The sequence below is a fragment of the Saimiri boliviensis genome, chromosome 3 (genome assembly GCF_048565385.1).
Source record: "Saimiri boliviensis isolate mSaiBol1 chromosome 3, mSaiBol1.pri, whole genome shotgun sequence".
Taxonomy (NCBI): domain Eukaryota; kingdom Metazoa; phylum Chordata; class Mammalia; order Primates; family Cebidae; genus Saimiri; species Saimiri boliviensis.
In genome coordinates this window covers 69,830,455-69,849,795 of record NC_133451.1, presented here as the reverse complement: position 1 = coordinate 69,849,795, position 19,341 = coordinate 69,830,455, and the positions used below count along the sequence as shown (strand labels likewise).

The window sequence follows — 19,341 nt, the reverse complement described above, 5'->3', positions numbered from 1 at the left end:
GAACTTCAAAGAGATAATTTACTTAACAAATATCCAATTTGTTTTCAGTAGATTCATGATTTAATAACTGCAAAATACCGTACCCACATAGTTCTCATTTAATATTCACAACAATTCAAACAAAAATCAGGCAGATTAAGTTACTTGCCCAAGGTCACAAAGCCAGGACCTATGCCACCAGACTTCAAATCCTGGCAGTCTGAAATCTGGTGGTGCTGGACTCCGACATCTCCTATATCCTCTCTGACTTTTGCCTGGCTTGCATAGCCTTATTAAAAAGTACAAAATATTTACAATGAAATATACTCAAGTTTTTCTTTGCCAACTGCAAGTGAAAACACAAAAAATCATTCATAACAAATTTAAGGCCGGGCGCGGTGGCTCAAGCCTGTAATCCCAGCACTTTGGGAGGCCAAGGCGGGTGGATCACGAGGTCAAGAGATCGAGACCATCCTGGTCAACACGGTGAAACCCAGTCGCTACTAAAAATACAAAAAATTAGCTGGGCATAGTGGCACGTGCCTGTAATCCCAGCTACTTAGGAGGCTGAGGCAGGAGAATTGCTTGAACCCAGGAGGCGGAGGTTGTGGTGAGCCGAGATCACGCCATTGCACTCCAGCCTGGGTAACAAGAGCGAAACTCCGTCTCAAAAAAAAAAAAGAAAAAGAAAAAAAGAAAAGAAAAACAAATTTAAGAGTAAGATAGTATTTGGCAAAAAAAAAGCACCTCTAGCTTTCTTTTGATTAATGAAAGATAAATAAATAAATAAATAAAATAAAATAGCACCTTAATGCAGAAGGTTGGAAGGTTAGATTTGCCAAGGAAAATGGAGAAAAGATCAGAATTGGGATTAAGGATTCATTGATTATAATGCTATTCTGATGATCCAATTCAGGATAGGAGTCTGAGTCTGCACTCAGGGGAAAAATATGTGTTTAGACAAATATACAGCAATTAACTCCAACAAGCTGTTCTGGGGGTCAAATGTAGTCTCCTATTTTTTAAATTCAAGTTTTAGATTATCTACAAAAAGCAGTGAGCATTCCTTATACTAACCATATCTTCCATTACCCTCAGGGATGATAAATTAAACATAAAGACCCTTCCTTTTGTCAGTTTCCATTTTAAAGGTTACTTGATCCCTGGACAACTATTTTACACATATCTGCCAGATAAAGTCTCTGTTGATTTCAGAAAGGATTTGGAGTATAGCTGTCATTGGGGCCCATGTCTGCTTTCCTAATTAACAGCCTTTGCACTGTCCTTGCATTCCAGGAGGGTTTTCCTGCAAATGGGAGCTGTTTATTTTCCTTTGGGAATGGTTTTTCTCTGACCCACTTCTTATTTTATCATTTCTTCTCCATTTATCTACTACTAGCTGTTAACCTTCACTCTTTGTGTACCAAGCAGCTCTGTTCTTACATGCTCTGTTCTTACAGCATCCACACCGCCCCCTCCACGCCCTCCTCCCAGAGAGGGCTAAACTCTGCCTTCTTTATGGGTCAGCAGATCTTTGAAAGTCTTTGACCCACAACTTACTTGAGGCCTTGCATTTCTCGTGTCACTGTAGCCTTTTAAGAAGGTGTTTCTACTTTTGATTGTTTTTGGTCACTGGGTAAGACAATCCCAAAACTTATACAAACACTACTACTCTACTCTGGGTTCTTGGCATTTTTATGATGGATGTGAAAGCCTGACATGAGATACTGCCCTCGCCCACCCAAAAAAACTTTTAGAGAAAAAGACACAGGTACAAGGCTGCCAAAATATACATTTTGACTACACAGATGATTTATCCATGAAACAGACCCTCCTTCCTATTAAGTTTCCAGGAAGTCACCCCAATCTATTTTAAAACTATAGAGATCACCTAGAAAAAAAGCTAATAAATGAAATGTCCTTAGTCACTTCGTCATGCATAAATCAAAGGAAATAGAATCTCACGTGTGCCAATGTATAAAGGTAAGACTTCTCATGAAAGTGACAGGCTACAAAATACAAAGCCAGATTCGTCCAGAGCAAAGAGCCTTCTACCTGGATCTCTGCAAGGTACGGGGGGAATGTCCATCTATATCTCCCGAGGGGTGTTGATAATCCCCATCTGTAAGCATGTGTGTGATGTAAAGACAGCCTCCTTTTCCTTTGAAAGTTCAACTATAAAAATCAATACATAATAGATGAGATAAGACATCTTCAAAAGGCATTTTAGGGACAAAATGTTTCCCACACCAGAAGCAGAAAGTGCAAGAACTGCTCGGTAACCTTATCGATTGCATTAGCATACCTAAAGAAAGAATGTGTCAATCAGGAAGGAGATTTGGTGTTGACGAGAATGAAAACTGAGAGAATGTTAGCAGCATGATTCCCTGTGGCCCCGAGGGTAAAGGGCCCTTGCTCGTGGATGTGAATCTCCACTACCTGGCAGCCAAGCCCCAAATGGGAAGATGGACCATCTGGCCATCAGAACGGATCCCAGCATGAACTGGTGCCTATAGAACCACTCTCTTCACTTGGAGTTGGAGATCACCATGCAAACTCCTGACCATCATTAGACTCCCCATTTAGTTTTCTTGTAGGGATAAAGTACTGTGTACGCATTTTTGGTCCATATGGCATACTTTTCCACTTAGAGTTGTCTTTTTCAAAATAGCATTCTGGTTTATATCCTTCAGTTTCTTGTGAGTTTGGATACTCTGGATTAACACTCCTAAATTCCACAAGCTGTGAGACAGTCATGACCAGTTTTAGACCTGTAAGGCTGGGGACTAGCCCTTAAATGGTCATAAACTCACCAAGAGAATGAAAGGGGAGCTTCTAGATAACCAGGCAGCCAGAATGTATGGTAATATGGCAATACTTCTCCATATTACCATATGTCTCTCTCTAGCCTAATCCAGAATAATAATAATCCAATATTGCATATCTACTATGTACTTACACTTACTTCACTAATGCCCTTTCAAGACAAGAATGATTACTTCCATTTCACGAAATTGAGGCTTAGACAGCCCAAAGTCACACAATTTGCAAATAACCAGATCAGATTTCAACCCCCATGACTGTGTTTCCAAAGGTCCTACTAGAAGAAGTAATTCAAATCTTATATTACCATCTTTTAGAAGGCCTACCAAAAGTCACCATGACTACTCTTCAGGGAAGAAACAGAGCAGCCCTTTCCGGAGGCCAATCTATCACCACAGTCACGTTGAAGCACATCAGGAATGTGGATTCTGCCATCAGTACCCAACAGGATGCCAGTATTCCCAAATTGGGCTCCTGGGTTCCAGTGCCAAGGTGAGTTCAAAACCTTCAGCACTCTCTGGACACAAGGAGTGGCCCCATGGTTCTGAGCCTGTCTACCCATCTGTTGGAAACATCAGCGCCATGTTTGAGATGACGGCTTACTTTACTCAAATCTGGAATGAGCCTATGCCTAGAGTTGGCCAATCATAATAGAAAAATAGCAGCAGCATCTCTTGTTGTCTCAGAGTGTTTTATCTAATCTTTCCTATCACTTTATAAGTGATTGGAAATAATATGTTAGATTGTTGAAGTATAATTGCCAAAAATTGCATATATTCAAAGTGTACAATGCGATGATTTTACATATATATATATGCACACACTGTGTCATGATTACCACAATCAAAATCAAATTAATCAACACACAGTTACCCGTGTGTGTGTGGCAGGGGGGTAGGGTGGGGAGGTGAGTATACTTCAGATCTATTCTCATAGTAAATTTTAAGTAAACAATACAGTATTATTAACTATATTCACCACGTTGTACCTTAGGTCCCCAGAACTTATTCATCTTGTAACTGAAAGTTTGTACCCTTTGCGCAATGTCTCCCCATTTCCCCTATGCCCCAGTCCCTGGCAACCACGTTCTACTCTCGGCTTCTATGAGTTTGCCTTTTTTATACACCATGTAAAAGTGAGATGATATAGTTTGTATGGATCTGTGCCTGGCTTATTTCACTTAACAAAATGTCCTCCAGCTTCATCTACATTGTGGCATATGGCAAGATTTCCTTCTTTTTTATGGCTGGATAATATTCGTCATGTGTGTGTGTGAGTGTGTGTGTGTGTGTACATAAATATAAACATATACGTACCACATTTTCTTGATACATTTGTCCCTCCGAGGATACTTAAATTGTTGCCATATTTTGGCATAAATACATATTTAAGTCCTTATTTAAAGATGAGGATATTGGATTTTCAGTGAGGTAAAGTGATTTGGCCAAGCTCACGTAGCTAGCAGGTGATAGCCCTGGAATTTGAACCTGGGTCTGTCTGAGTCCAGGGCCTATGCTTTGAGCCACTCTGCATCACTGACCACCAGAGAAGCAACTGCTGGTTGGTGGCCCTGAAGACGACCAGACATAGCTCAGCACACTGAAGAGAGGCACTAGAGCCTGGAGACAGTGGGCCCGCAGTCATGGCTGCATGTTTGTGGCTGGGAGGAGCTGCTGTTCCCCTAAGCATGGGCTTAGGAAACATTTGAGAAATGAATTAATGTGGGTCTTTAAGAGACCATCTGTGGCATGATGGAAGACCAGCTTACTTTCTACAACCTGAATACGGTGGGGCTTCATTGATGACTCCTAAAGTCTCAGCCAACTGTAACATTCTCAAATACTGTAACATTAGTTGCTATGTGAGGCAGTTGAAATCTAAGAAAGAAATATTCAAATATGCAAAATACTTAGCCCTAAGGCTTAGCAGGTCAAGGTAATAATACTCAAGTGGCAATCTAGATTCTATTCTGGCTTTTCAACTTATCAGCTGGGCTACCTCCAGTAACCTGTTTAACCTCTTTTCTATAAAATGGGGACAGTGATTACCTATCTCATTGGGTTCATATGCAGATTTAATCGGCTAAGATATGTAAAATATCTCAAGCAATGCTTACTAATAGAGATCAAAAACAATTCAATTCCCTTCCCCTTTCCATAAATAATTTCCTCCACCAAGAGTTGGTTCCTGGGAGTACAAAGCTTCTGACATTAAGGCATTAAAATCAAACATAACCCAACACTTTCCCAACTGAGGAACCACCAGTATTGAGCCCACAAAACAAAACAAAACAAAACAAAGCAAAACAAAACAAAACAAAACAACAAAGAGGGAATTTGCCTGTTTTGAAGAACCCTGTGGTGTAGGTGTGGCTCCCAGAATGCCACTGAAAACTCCAAGCCCATTGCTTTCTCTAGTCCCACCAGACCACATCTAGGATCAGTGTCATTTTTCATCAAGCCCAGACATTTAGAAAGTACAGTGAGGTCTATCCCTGACAAACCAATACCTACTGGGAAATAAGTGTTTCAAAAGACAGCAGTGTCTGAAATCCCTTCACCCCACTTCCTCCTTACATCCCACAAGATAGAAAAGGAAAAAAAAAAAAAAAGGCAACAGGATACACACACGAAGGTTTAAAGCCAAGCTACCAACCCCGAGCTCTTTTCCCAGAGATGGGGCAGGGGAGGGAGAAAGGTGGGGTGAGGTGGTAGGAGGGACAGGGAGGGTTCTGCTACCTACCTGCGCACTACGAGCCTGAGGGTCTTGTAGGATCCTTTCACCAGGGAAACGGCCTCCCTTCTGGAGCTGCTCAGAGTGACCTCATTGATGTGCACGACCTCATCCCCGACCTGCAGTTTGGAGCTCAGGGTGTCTGCTTTGCCCCCTTCTTCAACCTGCTCGGAGGGAGAGATGCGACAGCCACAAGTGAGCTTCTCCCTCGCCTGGGGTCCAGCTGGCTGTCCCGAGCCCAGCTCGGACTCCTGCAGAGCCCAGCAGACCGGCTAGGGCCACATCCCAGCGCATGCAGCCACAGGGAAAACTGTGAGAAGAAGGCAGACACTAGCTCTGGGTGTCCATCTCCTCAAGCACCAGCACCCTGCCTGCCCAGGGAGGGTTCTTATAAACATAAGCCGAATGAATGAAGGAACTCAGTTTCCATCGAAAGATATTATTCCATGGTGCTCAGGACATCTCCCCACACATCTTCAAAAAGTCCACTCAGGGAAACTGTTTTATTTCTTTAGAATAGCAGTCCTCAAACTTTTTGGCGCCAGGGATCAGTTTTGGGGAAGATAATTTTTCCACAGATGGGTATGGGGGGATGGTTTCAGTGTGGTTCAAGTGCATTACATTTATTGCGCACTTTATTTCCATTATTTTTGCATTATAATATAGAATGAAATAATTATACAATTCACCAAAATGTAGAATCAGTGGGAGCCCTGAGCTTGTTTCCTGTAACTAGATGGTCCACTGGGGGTGATGAGAGACAGTGACAGATCATCAGCCATTAGATTCTCATAAACAGTGTGCTACTTAGAACCCTTGCATGTGCAATTCACAATAGGGTTTGGGCTCCCATGAGAATCTAATGCTGCCTCTTATCTTACAGGAGGCAGAGCTCAGGTGGTTATGTGGGTGATGGGGAGCAGCTGTAAATACAGATGAAGCTTCACTTACTCGCCTGCCACTCACTTCCTGCTGTGTGGCCTGGATCCTAACAGACCACAGTAATGGTCCATGGCCTGGGGACTGGGGACCCCTGCATTAGAAGTTGAGTTCCTCTTACCTTACATTTTGTTCTAAAATTAAAATTCATTGGATACATAAAGTAGTACATTCAGACAATGGAATATTATTCAGCACTGAAGAGAAATGGGCTTTCAAACCATGAAACAACAAGAAGGACACTGAAATGCATATTACTAAGTGAAAGAAGCCAATCTGAAAAGGCTACATACTGCACGATTTCAAGGGTATGACATTCTAGGAAAGGCAAAACTAGAGAGAAAATAAAAAGATCAGCACTGGCTGAGGTTGGAGGGAAGGGTGGGATGAATACAGTGGCACAGAGGATTTTAGGGCAGTGAAACTATTCTATATGATATTGTAATGGTGGACACATTTCCTTGTACATTTGTCAAAACCCATAGAATGTACAGCACCAAGAGTGAACCTACTATAATGAGATGTCCGTGTAGGTTCATCAGCTGTAATAAATGTACCACTCTGGTGCAGGATTTTGATAGTCGGAAAGGCTGTGTGTATGTGTGGGCAGCAGATTTATGGGAAATATCTGTATCTTCCACTCATTTTTTTGGTGAGCCTAATGTTGCTCTAAAACAACAAGTACACTGGCTGGGCATGGTGGCTCACACCTGCAGTCCTAGCACTTTGGGAGGCCGAGGCAAGTGGATTGCCTGAGCTCAGGATTCCAAGACCACCCCTGGAAACATGGTAAAACTCTGTCTCTACTAAAAATACAAAAATTAGCCAGGTGTGGTGGTGTGCACCTGTAATCCCATCTACTTGGGAGGCTGAAGCAAGAGAATCGCTCCAAACCGGGAGGTGGGCCAGGCACAGTGACTCATGCCTGTAATCCTAACACTTTGGGAGGCCAAGGCTGGTGGATCACCTGAGGTCAGGCATTCGAGACAAGCCTGGCCAACATAGTCAAACCCTATCTCTACTGAAAATACAAAAATTAGTTGAGCATGATGGCACATGCCTATAATCCCAGCTACTCAGGAGGCTGAGGCAGGAGAATCATTTGAACCTGGGAGGCAGAGGTTGCAGTGAGCCAAGATCGTGCCACTGCCCTCCAGCCTGGGCAACAGAGCAAGACTCCATCTCACAAAACAAAACAAAACAAAACAAACAAAACAAAACAAAACAAAACAAAACAAAACAAAACAAAACAAAACCCCTATTATTCAGTCAACAAAGTTATTCAACACTTGCTTTACACCAAAATTTTTCCAAGTGCTTGGGCTATAAAAGTGGACAAAATAGGCCGGGCGCGGTGGCTCAAGCCTGTAATCCCAGCACTTTGGGAGGCCGAGGCGGGTGGATCACGAGGTCAAGAGGTCGAGACCATCCTGGTCAACATGGTGAAACCCCGTCTCTACTAAAAATACAAAAAATTAGCTGGGCATGGTGGCACGTGCCTGTAATCCCAGCTACTCAGGAGGCTGAGGCAGAATGGCCTGAACCCAGGAGGCGGAGGTTGCGGTGAGCCGAGATCGCGCCATTGCACTCCAGCCTGGGTAGCAAGAGCGAAAACTCCGTCTCAAAAAAAAAAAAAAAAAAAGTGGACAAAATAGACAAAAACCTTTTGCTCTTCTGATTCTAAGGTTAACGGGCAGAGGAGGGGAAGCAAACAAGAAACATAATAAACAAGCAAATAATGTAGCATGCTAGAAATTCATCATGTGCTTTGGAAACAGAGGAAAATAAAGCTTGATTTGGGTCACATGTCAAAAGATACTTATAGATGTCAATAACAATGAAAGGGAGGTAAAGGGGAAACAAAAACAAAACTGAGTAAACAAATCCTCACCCAGACTTTCTTTTTAATAATTACTCTCCAGAATTGCCCACATGTTCGAAAACCTTCAGTAGTTCTCAAAATACATAAAATAGACCAAACGATTATATATATACACATATACTATATATATAAATTATATATAGATATATCTACATACATATATAGATATATATGTATAGATATCTATGTACATATATGTATGTGTATATAGCAAACATAATGAGGAAGTATATAGATATACCCACGTGCATATATAATTCTTGGTATATATCTATATACATATATAATTTATATATATATAAATATACATATACATATACATACATATATATATATTTTGGAGACAAACTAACTGTTGCTCTGGCACAGAGGCTGGAGTGCAGTGGCACAATCTCGGCTCACTGCAACTTCAGCCTCCTAGGTTCAAGCAATTCTCCCATCTCAGCCTTTCGAGTAGCTGGGACTATAGGCGTGTCCCAACAGGCCCGGCTAATTTTCATATTTTTTGTAGAGATGGGCTTTTGGTCTTGAACTCCTGGACTCAAGTGATCTTCCCACCTCAACCTCCCAAAGTACTGGGATTACAGGCATGAACCACCATGTCCACCCAATATATTTTATTTTAATATATGTAAAATAGCTTTTATTTTATAAATAACAATTAAAAATTTAAAAGCCTAGATTTAAGTATTAAAAATATATACTAAATCAATATGCACTAATTATTTCTTAATATTTATTAATTTATAATTAAATTATCAATATTAATTCATTATAGAGGATGAAAATAATACAGAAAGTATATAAAGGGAAAAGGAAAAATCTTACCACTCTTCCTCCATGTTACTCTCTAAAGGTAACCACTGTATACTGTTTATGAATTTTATATATATATACATATTTTTCTTTTTGTAAAAATGATATCACACTGTACATATCTCCTCAAATATCTTAAGAGAGAGACTCAAAAGTGAAGTGGTTAAGAGTTTGAGGGTTCAAATAGTAAATTACAGAAGAAGAAGTTATTCTCTCTACACCTCAGACTCATCATCTTTAAAGTTGGATTAATAATATTACCCATCTCGGCCGGGCGCGGTGGCTCACGCTTATAATCCCAGCACTTTGGGAGGCCGAGACGGGTGGATCACGAGGTCGAGAGATCGAGACCATCCTCGTCAACATGGTGAAACCCCGTCTCTACTAAAAATACAAAAAATTAGCTGGGCATGGTGGTGCGTGCCTGTAATCCCAGCTACTCAGGAGGCTAAGGCAGGAGAATCGCCCGAACCCAGGAGGCGGAGGTTGCGGTGAGCCGAGATCGCACCATTGCACTCCAGCCTGGGTAACAAGAGCGAAACTCCGTCTCAAAAAAAAAAAAAAAAAAAATGCCGGACGCGGTGGCTCAAGCCTGTAATCCCAGCACTTTGGGAGGCCGAGGCGGGTGGATCACGAGGTCAAGAGATCGAGACCATCCTGGTCAACATGGTGAAACCCCGTCTCTACTAAAAATACAAAAAATTAGCTGGGCATGGTGGTGTGTGCCTGTAATCCCAGTTACTCAGGAGGCTGAGGCAGGAGAATTGTTTGAACCCAGGAGGCGGAGGTTGTGGTGAGCCAAGATCGTGCCATTGCACTCCAGCCTGGGTAACAAGAGTGAAACTCCGTCTCAAAAAAAAAAAAATAATAATAATAATAATAATATTACCCATCTCATAGAGCAGTAAGGATTAATGAGGTAAACCACAGAAACTGATAAACACATTTCCTGGCTTCTCCTAAGATTTCAAAAATGCTGGCTAGTATTTCCATAAATCATGATGATATTTCCATTCATAAAATACTGTACTATCACATCTTGGTTATTTGTTGTATAATATTCTACAGTGTAAATGTAATATGGTGTATGTAAGCATCTCATATTGATGGTCATTCCCTCCTGCCTTTCTTTTTTTTTTTTTTTTTTTTTTGAGGCGGAGTTTCGCTCCTTACCCAGGCTGGAGTGCAATGGCGCGATCTCGGCTCACCACAACCTCCGCCTCCTGGGTTCAGGCAATTCTCCTGCCTCAGCCTCCTGAGTAGCTGGAATTACAGGCACGCGCCACCGTGCCCAGCTAATTTTTTGTATTTTTAGTAGAGACGGGGTTTCACCATGTTGACCAGGATGGTCTCGATCTCTTGACCTCGTGATCCACCTGCCTCGGCCTCCCAAAGTGCTGGGATTACAGGCTTGAGCCACCGCGCCCGGCCTCCCTCCTGCCTTTTTAACCATTTCATCCTATTAAACTTCTCTGCCAACCTTCTGCAAATGTATCATTTTCCATACATACTGAGTACACTCTTAACCTCAAGGCCTTTACAACAGCTGCTCAGGTTTTCCTTCTACCTGGATTTCTCTCCCAAAAAGGTGACTGCACTCTTGAACCACCCACTGAAACTACAAAATACTATACTCGTCAAGAGTGGGTGCTCTGAAGCCAGATTATATGGCTCTATCCTTTACTAGATGTGTGACTTTGAACAAGTGCTGTGCCTCAGTTTCTTCTTCTGTAAAATGATAGTATTTATCACGTGGAATATTGTGAGGATTAAATGAGTTGATGCAAATAAAATGCTTAAACAGTGGTGGCTCATAATACTTATTCAATAAAGGTTAGCTATGATTACTACCCATCCTTTGAGGCCAAGTTCTTTACAGGATCCTCATCAATACCCACCAGACTCCTTCACCCCTGAAGTCTGCCCTTTAAGAAGTAACCCTTCTTTCCCCCATTTTCAGATAGTCAAATGGATAAAATAATACATAAATGTAAAGTGACATCAAATAGTTTTTTATTTTTATACTACTTGAACGTGCTGCTGTGTTTACACACCCTGACTTTCAGCAAAGCCAATTTATGTCTATGTCTGTTCCCCACTCACAATTCCACCCATCCCCACTTTGCTCTGTGAAGTCTTTGAAGACAGAAATCATGACTCCATCTTTACCTACCCCAGAGTGCCTCTCCAGAGTTTTGCCACAGGACTCACTCACAAAATATTGGTGCGTTTATTCAATAAATATTTATGAACAGCCTCTGCTGTGTTCAGATATGGTGCTAAAATCTGGGAGTACAGTGATGAGCACTGTAGATATGGTCCTACTTCCCTTGCAATTGGTGGAGTTGCATCCCCTCAGTATTATTTGCCAACAATTTCAATGAAATGAGATCTAGGAAGCAATCAATTTCTTATATTAAAAAAGGAAGTCAAGAAAGCTCATTTGTGTGGTTTGTATGATGTCCTCATAACTGATTTGATATGAAAGCAAACGTTATGAGGAAGACTGTCATAAAGAGTTTTATTTTTTTATTTTTATTTTTTGAGACGGAGTTTCGCTCTTGCTACCCAGGCTGGAGTGCAATGGCATGATCTCGGCTCACCACAACCTCCGCCTCCTGGGTTCAAACAATTCTCCTGCCTCAGCCTCCTGAGTAGCTGGGATTACAGGCATGTGCCACCATGCCCAGCTAATTTTTTGTATTTTTAGTAGAGACGGGGTTTCACCATGTTGACCAGGATGGTCTCGATCTCTTGACCTCGTGATCCACCCGCCTCAGCCTCCCAAAGTGCTGGGATTACAGGCTTGAGCCACCGCGCCCGGCCAAAGAGTTTTATTTTTGTTCACTGTTCTTATAAACTATTTCTATAACCTCTTTTATTTACAGAGTTCCTAATAATCTCTTCATTTTGCACTGTACTTTTAGAATTAGCTGGCTGTGGGGCACATGCCTGTGGTCTCAGTCATGCAGGAGCTGAGGTGGGAGGATTGCTTGAGCCTGGGAGGTTGAGGTTGCAGTGAGCCAAGATAGCACCACTGCACTCCAGCCTGGGCAACAGAGGGAGACCGTGTCTTGAAAAAAAATTTATCCCAGCCCCCAAGTGAGGGGTCTCTCTTTGCTGCCCAAGCTGGAGTGCAGTGGTGCAATCTTAGGTCACTAAAGCCTCAAACTCCTAGGCCCAAGCAACCCTCACACCTCACCCTCCTGAGTACCTGGGAGCACAGGCATGTGCCACCGCCTCTAGAGAATTTTTTTTTTTTTTTTTTTTTGTAGGGACAGGTCTCACTAAATTGCCAGGGTTGGTCTTGACCTCCTGAGCTCAAGCAAGACTCACACTTCAGCCTCCCAAAGTTCTGGGATTACAGATGGGAACAACTGCACCTGGCTATGGGAGGATTGTTTTGGAAATGGCACGTATCTATCAAACATTTGATGAGCCTCTACCACATGTTTTGATTCTCACACGTCTCCCTAGTGTCTCTCGGGGATTTATGCTGTTCTGGGGTTTTAATTATTACTAAAGATGATTTTAGAACTTTTCTCCAACAGTGATCTTTTGCAGAAGGCTCAGCCCATATTTCCAGTTTCTTGTTTCCTCTTCTTCCTCTTTTCCTCCCAATACTCCTCCATTATGAAATGTCTCCTTATCAACCCAGACAGAATCTATTTCACCCTCTCCTCTTGAGACAAGCCTCAGTCACAACCTTTGTCATAGGTATTTCTGACCATGCCCTATCTGCTCTTCTAGGCCCTAAACTCTGAGGTCTGAAACGCGGTGAACACATTAATTCTTTGATGCGTCTTACAAATATTTTCTAAACATCTATCATTGCGAGGCATAGTTCTAGGGCTGGGAAAATATCAACGAAGGAAACACTGTATTCTCTCCTTTCCTAGAGTTTATATTCTAGTATATTTTTAATATATTTCATATCATTGTTTTTAAAAAACATGCATATTCACTGGCACATGTCAGAGAGCCTGTATTGGTGGAAAAACAAACAAACAAAAAGGCTGGATTCTTTCTGTGCTTAAATTGATCCATTTAAACAACACTCCCTCGGAAGTCAGGCAATTTCCAGCAAGTCGAAGGAGCCCGGGGAAGTTTGCTTGGTGCTGGGGATCCTCCAGATGATCCACTCCAAAAGGTGGAGTCCCAGTAGGTCCAAGGAAGGCCTTGAACTGAGCCAGCTGGGGGCCAAGTGTAGACTCTTAGTCTAACTCATTTCAGTTAACTGGATTAAGGGATGCTGCATCAGTCTGTGGATTCCTTAGGACCCTCACGTTCCCCTCCTTCCTCTGTGTTGCTGCTGACTCTCTCCTGACCTTTCTATTTGGTAGCATCAGTGTCTGTTTATGCTATTTGTTGGCCACTCCCACAATAAACTTGGTTGCCAAGAAAGTTGAAGCTATTGGCCAGAACACGGTTGTGAATTACCTTAATCTGTAGTGTTGCATCCATTTATAATCACAAATGATAAATCAAGATATTGAGGTGGCTTTGTTGATGCGCTGGTAACAACACATTTGATTTCAATGTGCTCAGGCTAATTAAAGGCATACATCTTAAATGTTTATCAATTATCCACATGTTTTATCTTAAAACCATTATGACTTAAAAAAAAACTTGTTTACAAAAAGTTTAACAATAGTTTTTTTGAACTATTCATCAAAGAGATTTTTTGTTGTTGTTGTTGTTGTTGTTGTTGTTGTTGTTGTTGTTTTGAGATGGAGTCTTGCTCTGTCGCCCAGGCCGGAGTGCAGTGGTACGATCTTGGTTCACTGCAACCTCCACCTCCTGGGTTCAAGCACTTCTCCTGCCTCAGCCTCCCAAGTAGCTGGGATTACAGGCACACGTCACCATGTTCAGCTAATTTTTGTATTTTTTTTTAATTTTAGTAGAGACAGGGTTTCCCCATATTGAACAGGCTGGTCTAGAATTCCTGACCTTGTGATCCACCTGCCTTGGCCTCTCAAAGTGTTGGGATTACAAGCATAAGCCACTGTGCCCAGCCTATCAAAGAGATTTATACTCTTCTAACTCCAAGCCCTGCTGATACTGACTGTCAACAAGATTCAGTGGAAAATGAAGCTTATTGCTTTAAACTTTTGGACCAATTACTGCAGCAGCTAAAAAGATTACTGGCATTGTTTGTTTAATTTCACCTGCATGGAACTTACTTATTCCAGGAATGTGACTGTCAACAGGTTAAATGACTTCAGATAAGGCCGGGCGCGGTGGCTCAAGCCTGTAATCCCAGCACTTTGGGAGGCCGAGGAGGGTGGATCACGAGGTCAAGAGATCGAGACCATCCTGGTCAACATGGTGAAACCCCGTCTCTACTAAAAATACAAAAAAATTACCTGGGCATGGTGGTGCGTGCCTGTAATCCCAGCTACTCAGGAGGCTGAGGCAGGAGAATTGCCTGAACCCAGGAGGCAGAGGTTGCGGTGAGCCGAGATCATGCCATTGCACTCCAGCCTGGGTAACAAGAGCGAAACTCCGTCTCAAAAAAAAAAAAAAAAAAAAAAAAATGACTTCAGATAACACACTGTGTGCAACTGGGTGGGAAATCCCTAAGCTAACAAGCTAAGGAGAGGGTGTGTATCCACACAGTGGAGCCCGGAACCTAAGCACGCTTTTTCCTTTCTCCAATTCTAAATGTACCCACATCTATAAGAGAAGTTGATTTTGCTTTGATGACCCAGTGTTCCTTTTTTGACATGTGAGGGGTTGGTTTTTGAATTGTTTGCACCCTTTCATGTTGCTGTACTATTTAGCACCTAACTTAGTGCCGGCATGTAATGAGTGATCAGTAAACATTTATTGAATAAATACTGGGGAAACTGACTTTGAAAAACAGCACAGTTTTATACAGTGTGATGAGAGTACATTCAAAAATACAGGTGTAGGCACAAAGGGAGTGTGGTGGATGCCTATGTCACAGCTTGACAGGGTGCTTGGAGGCACAGAAAGCCAGGCCCATCTCTTCTCCTCAAGCATAACCGCTCTAGCCAGTCTACATGAGGAAGAGTGGGGCTGCCATTTTGGGGATTGGTCCTGTGTTGGGCTTCTCCAGGGTTTGTGCCCTCCCTGTGACCCACCTCATCACAGTGCAGAGGAGAAACCACAGTCCTCCCTCTGTACCAAAGGCCCTGCTGGATTTCACCTCCCTGCTGCTCACCTCTTGGTGCTCCCCTCTGGATCCCCCAGTACCAGCCCCTGGCCTTCCAGTGGCGCAGCCAGCATGGCAGCCGCTGTCCTCCTTCAGGGCCTTGGACTTGCTGTTTCCTCAGCCTGGAATGCTTTGTCCCCAGGGAATCATTTGACCTCCTCCAGCTCTTTACACAAATTTGGCTTCCAGAGGGGGCCTTTCCTAGCTACCCCTTTAAAATTTCAGTCTCTAGTAATACTACTTATCTTCCTCCCATTATGTATATATATGTTTATATATATATAATATTACTTATGTCTTTTTTTTTTTTTTTTTTTTTTTTTTTGAGACGGAGTTTCGCTCTTGTTACCCAGGCTGGAGTGCAATGGCGTGATCTCGGCTCACCGCAACCTCCGCCTCCTGGGCTCAGGCAATTCTCCTGCCTCAGCCTCCTGAGTAGCTGGGATTACAGGCACGCGCCACCACGCCCAGCTAGTTTTTTGTATTTTTAGTAGAGATGGGGTTTCACCATGTTGACCAGGATGGTCTCGATCTCTCGACCTCGTGATCCACCCCCCTCGGCCTCCCAAAGTGCTGGGATTACAGGCTTGAGCCACCGCGCCCGGCCACATATGTCTTATATATAATATTGTATATAAAATATTTGTATATAATATATAATACATATATATTTTTTGAGACGGGGCCTCGCACTGTCACCTAGGCTGGAGTACAGCGATGCCATCTTGGCTCACTGAGACCTCTGCCTCTGGGTTCAAGCGATTCTCCTGCCTCAGCCTCTTGAGTAGCTAGGATTACAGGCATGTGGCGCCACATCCAGCTAATTTTTGTATTTTTAGTAGAGATAGGGTTTTGCCAGGCTGGTCTTGAACTCCTGATCTCAAGTGATCCACCTGCCTCAGCCTCCCAAAGTGCAGGGATTACAGGCGTGAGCTACCGCACATGTAAGTAAGACTCTCTGTCTTCTACTGGAATGTCAGCCTCATGAGGGCAGGAATTTGTGTCTGTCTTGTTTACTGCTGTATCCCCAATGCCCAGAAAGCATGGGGCACAGAGCAGTGCCCACTATTTATTGCATGGATAAATTAATTCTCATCATAATTGCCACCAGTCGTTGAGGGCTTCTTGTGTTTCAGTGACTTTATTGCACCAAACTAATTGTCGCAACAACACAATAAGGTTATTATAATAGTCATTTTATAGAAACGAGAATACTAAGGCTCAGAAAAAGAAAATGACTTGCTCAAGGTTTCGCAGTCAGTAAAACAACAAAGCTGGGATTAGAATTAAAGACTCACCTCAAAGCCCACATTCTCCAGCCTGCTGCCTCTGAGAATCTCCCAGATATCTGTCCCTAAAGTAACGCTTCACTTGTCTGCCTAATCCTTCAAGTGCCGGAGAAACCTGACACCCAACACTGCAGTGTTCTGACCCTTCTCTTTCAGGGATCCTAAAATCTCTGAACCTATTATAGTGGCTTACAGGCTCAACAGCACTCACAGCTTACACATGAGAAAAAGAGTTGGCACGCACTGCCAGTGGGGCAGGGAGCTGACCTTGATACATAAAACTGAACATGGAATGATTCATTTATATGCACTTCTACTTCGAGTTTTAATTAAAATTAAACTCATCCAGTAGAAGTCTATCAGCTAAATTTCACCTGCATTTTATGCTTAAATTCTTGAATGCTTTCTTTGCCTTTGCCTTTCCTGGCTACTTTCATTCCTGGATGATGATAAGGGCAGGGGTATGGGAGGGAGGGGTACTTCAGTCTTTCACAGTTAATGCAACATAAAGTATAAATCATTTGCTGTTTTGTGAAGTTGGTGATTTGAGGAAAAATATGTTCTCTGTAAGTGTGATCATCGATGGAATCAATGAGCAAAATATAAAAAGCTATAAAGACAAGTGGATAACAAAGGACATCCAGAATCTCTCAAAGCAGGTTGGACATTATTTTTTTTTCTCTGGGAATTGTCATTACTCACAACCCAGTGGGCATTCTTGGTTTTGAATAGAACATAAGTGAGGGCAATGAAATAAAGTCCAATAAATAAAAGTTCCTCCCAGGATCCTTCTCTGGTTCTCAGATTCCATGAAATTAATCAGCATTGTGTTAGAACCTAGAATGAAATGCTGGACTTTAAAGCAGAGAAGCATTTCCATGGGTTACACTGAATGCCACAGGGTACAGATGTGATTCCTCCTGTTCTTCCCACGTACCTCCCATCTAATCCTTAACCATTACATTTATACTGTTGAACATTCCTTTTTGGGGTCAGAAATGGGGATATTGTAGTAGAAGAAAGTAAACTGGGTTAGGAGTCAGGAATCCTGTGCTCTAATCTGAACTCTGGCCCTTTTATCTGTAGGACCCTGGATGGGTCTCTCATCTATAAAATACAGATAATGTTGTTTGCTCTGCAGTACTGTAAGATGACCCTGACAAGTGACAATATGTGTTTCTCATACTTAAGATGACCATCAGGGAAAATTTCATAGTTTTATTTAAATTAAAATACAGATGGAATACTTAGTATTATTTAGAAATTACAGAATGACTTTCTTTTGTTGTTTTTTAGATAGGAGGCATGACATTCTTTTCCAAGTTTTATAACCTGGCTGGGAAGCATAAGGAAAGAAGTGAGGCAGTGGAATGCTATATAAAGATGGGCAGCTCTGGAGTCAGACCAACGTGGGTATAGAGTGGCTGAAGACGCTTCATTGAAGCTTGATGTTTATCTCACCTTTGTGGTCAGTTTCTTCCTCCCAGGGAGCTGTAAATCAAGAACTATGGGTGTTTCTTGGTTTTCTAGGGCTGCAGCTCATTTGCATGGTCCATAGGGTGTCACTGGGTAACTTCCTGTCCTGGGACCTCTCTCTGAAATAGAAACTTCTAATACTGGGTGATCTTGGGTGAAATCTGCATCTTCTTTGAGCATCCATCTCCTTCACCTAAATATGGGAACAGTAAGACTAACCACACAGGGTTAGTGTAAGGATTGCATGAACAAACACATGGAAAGTCCCTTACAAAGAGCAGAGACTCCATAGAGGTGTGTTTCATGAATTGCAGAGTTTTGTGGTTTTATTTTAAAGGTTTAATACTTTTCTACTGTTTCCACCACAAGAATACGTGTGTTAGCAACTGCACGCATGAGACCATGAGGAAGGCATTTGCTGAGAGAAGGAGAGAGGTTATTTTCTTAAAGTCAAAGAACCAGAGTTAACTTGATTTATAGATGAAATAGGAGACAGTCTCTCCTTTGGAGGGAAGTTTCTATTTCAGAGAGAGGTCCCAGGGCAGGAAGTTACCCAGTGACACCCTATGGACCATGCAAATGAGCTGCAGCCCTGGAAAACCAAGAAACACCCACAGTTCTTGATTTACGGCTCCCTGGGAGGAAGGAATCACAAAGGTGGGATAAACATCAAGCTTCACTGAAGCATCTTCAGCCACTCTACTTTGCTCAGTGCCTTGAGAAAAGTTCACAGACCCCATCTTCTCCAACATGGCTGATTTGGAAAAAACAAGTTTGGGGTTAATTAAAAAGATGAGTAGTCAATATTTATGTCCCTTGTTTGTCTATACCCTGTTTTATCTTATAAAAGATCTGAGGCAACTATCCTTAAAAATACAAAAGAATAAAGAAAATAGTTGAGGGAATCTGAGCAAAAAGGAAAAAAGTAATAAAATAAAGCCAAGAACAAGATTAATTCCAAGAAATGCATGCTACACATGAAGATTCTTGTTCTCTAACTAGGTACTTATTATCCAGGTCTGCACAGTTACAGGGTTTCACAGGGAGGCAAAGTCTTCGTAACTCAGAAATACTCGCTAGTGAAGAGACCAGCTACAAAAGTAGGCCCACTCTAACAGCTTCTGCAGTTCAGCTCTGATCTCCTGCTGTTCCATCAGTGTCTGTGCAGTCTAGATGGCTGTGAGATTGAAACAACCAATACAACAAGCAAATAGAATGCAAATCCA

The 19,341-nt window shown here is 42.3% G+C and overlaps 1 protein-coding gene across 3 annotated transcripts in view; it reads right to left on the bottom strand.

Moving 5' to 3' along the window:
- Positions 1-19,341, bottom strand: part of SHROOM3 (shroom family member 3) — a 379,671-nt gene that overhangs the window by 231,997 nt on the left and 128,333 nt on the right. For all 3 annotated transcript variants that reach the window (XM_074396298.1, XM_074396300.1, XM_074396299.1), the window contains one exon: positions 5,545-5,699. In XM_074396298.1, coding sequence (XP_074252399.1) covers positions 5,545-5,699 — 155 coding nt within the window. The remainder of the gene's footprint in view (positions 1-5,544; positions 5,700-19,341) is intronic.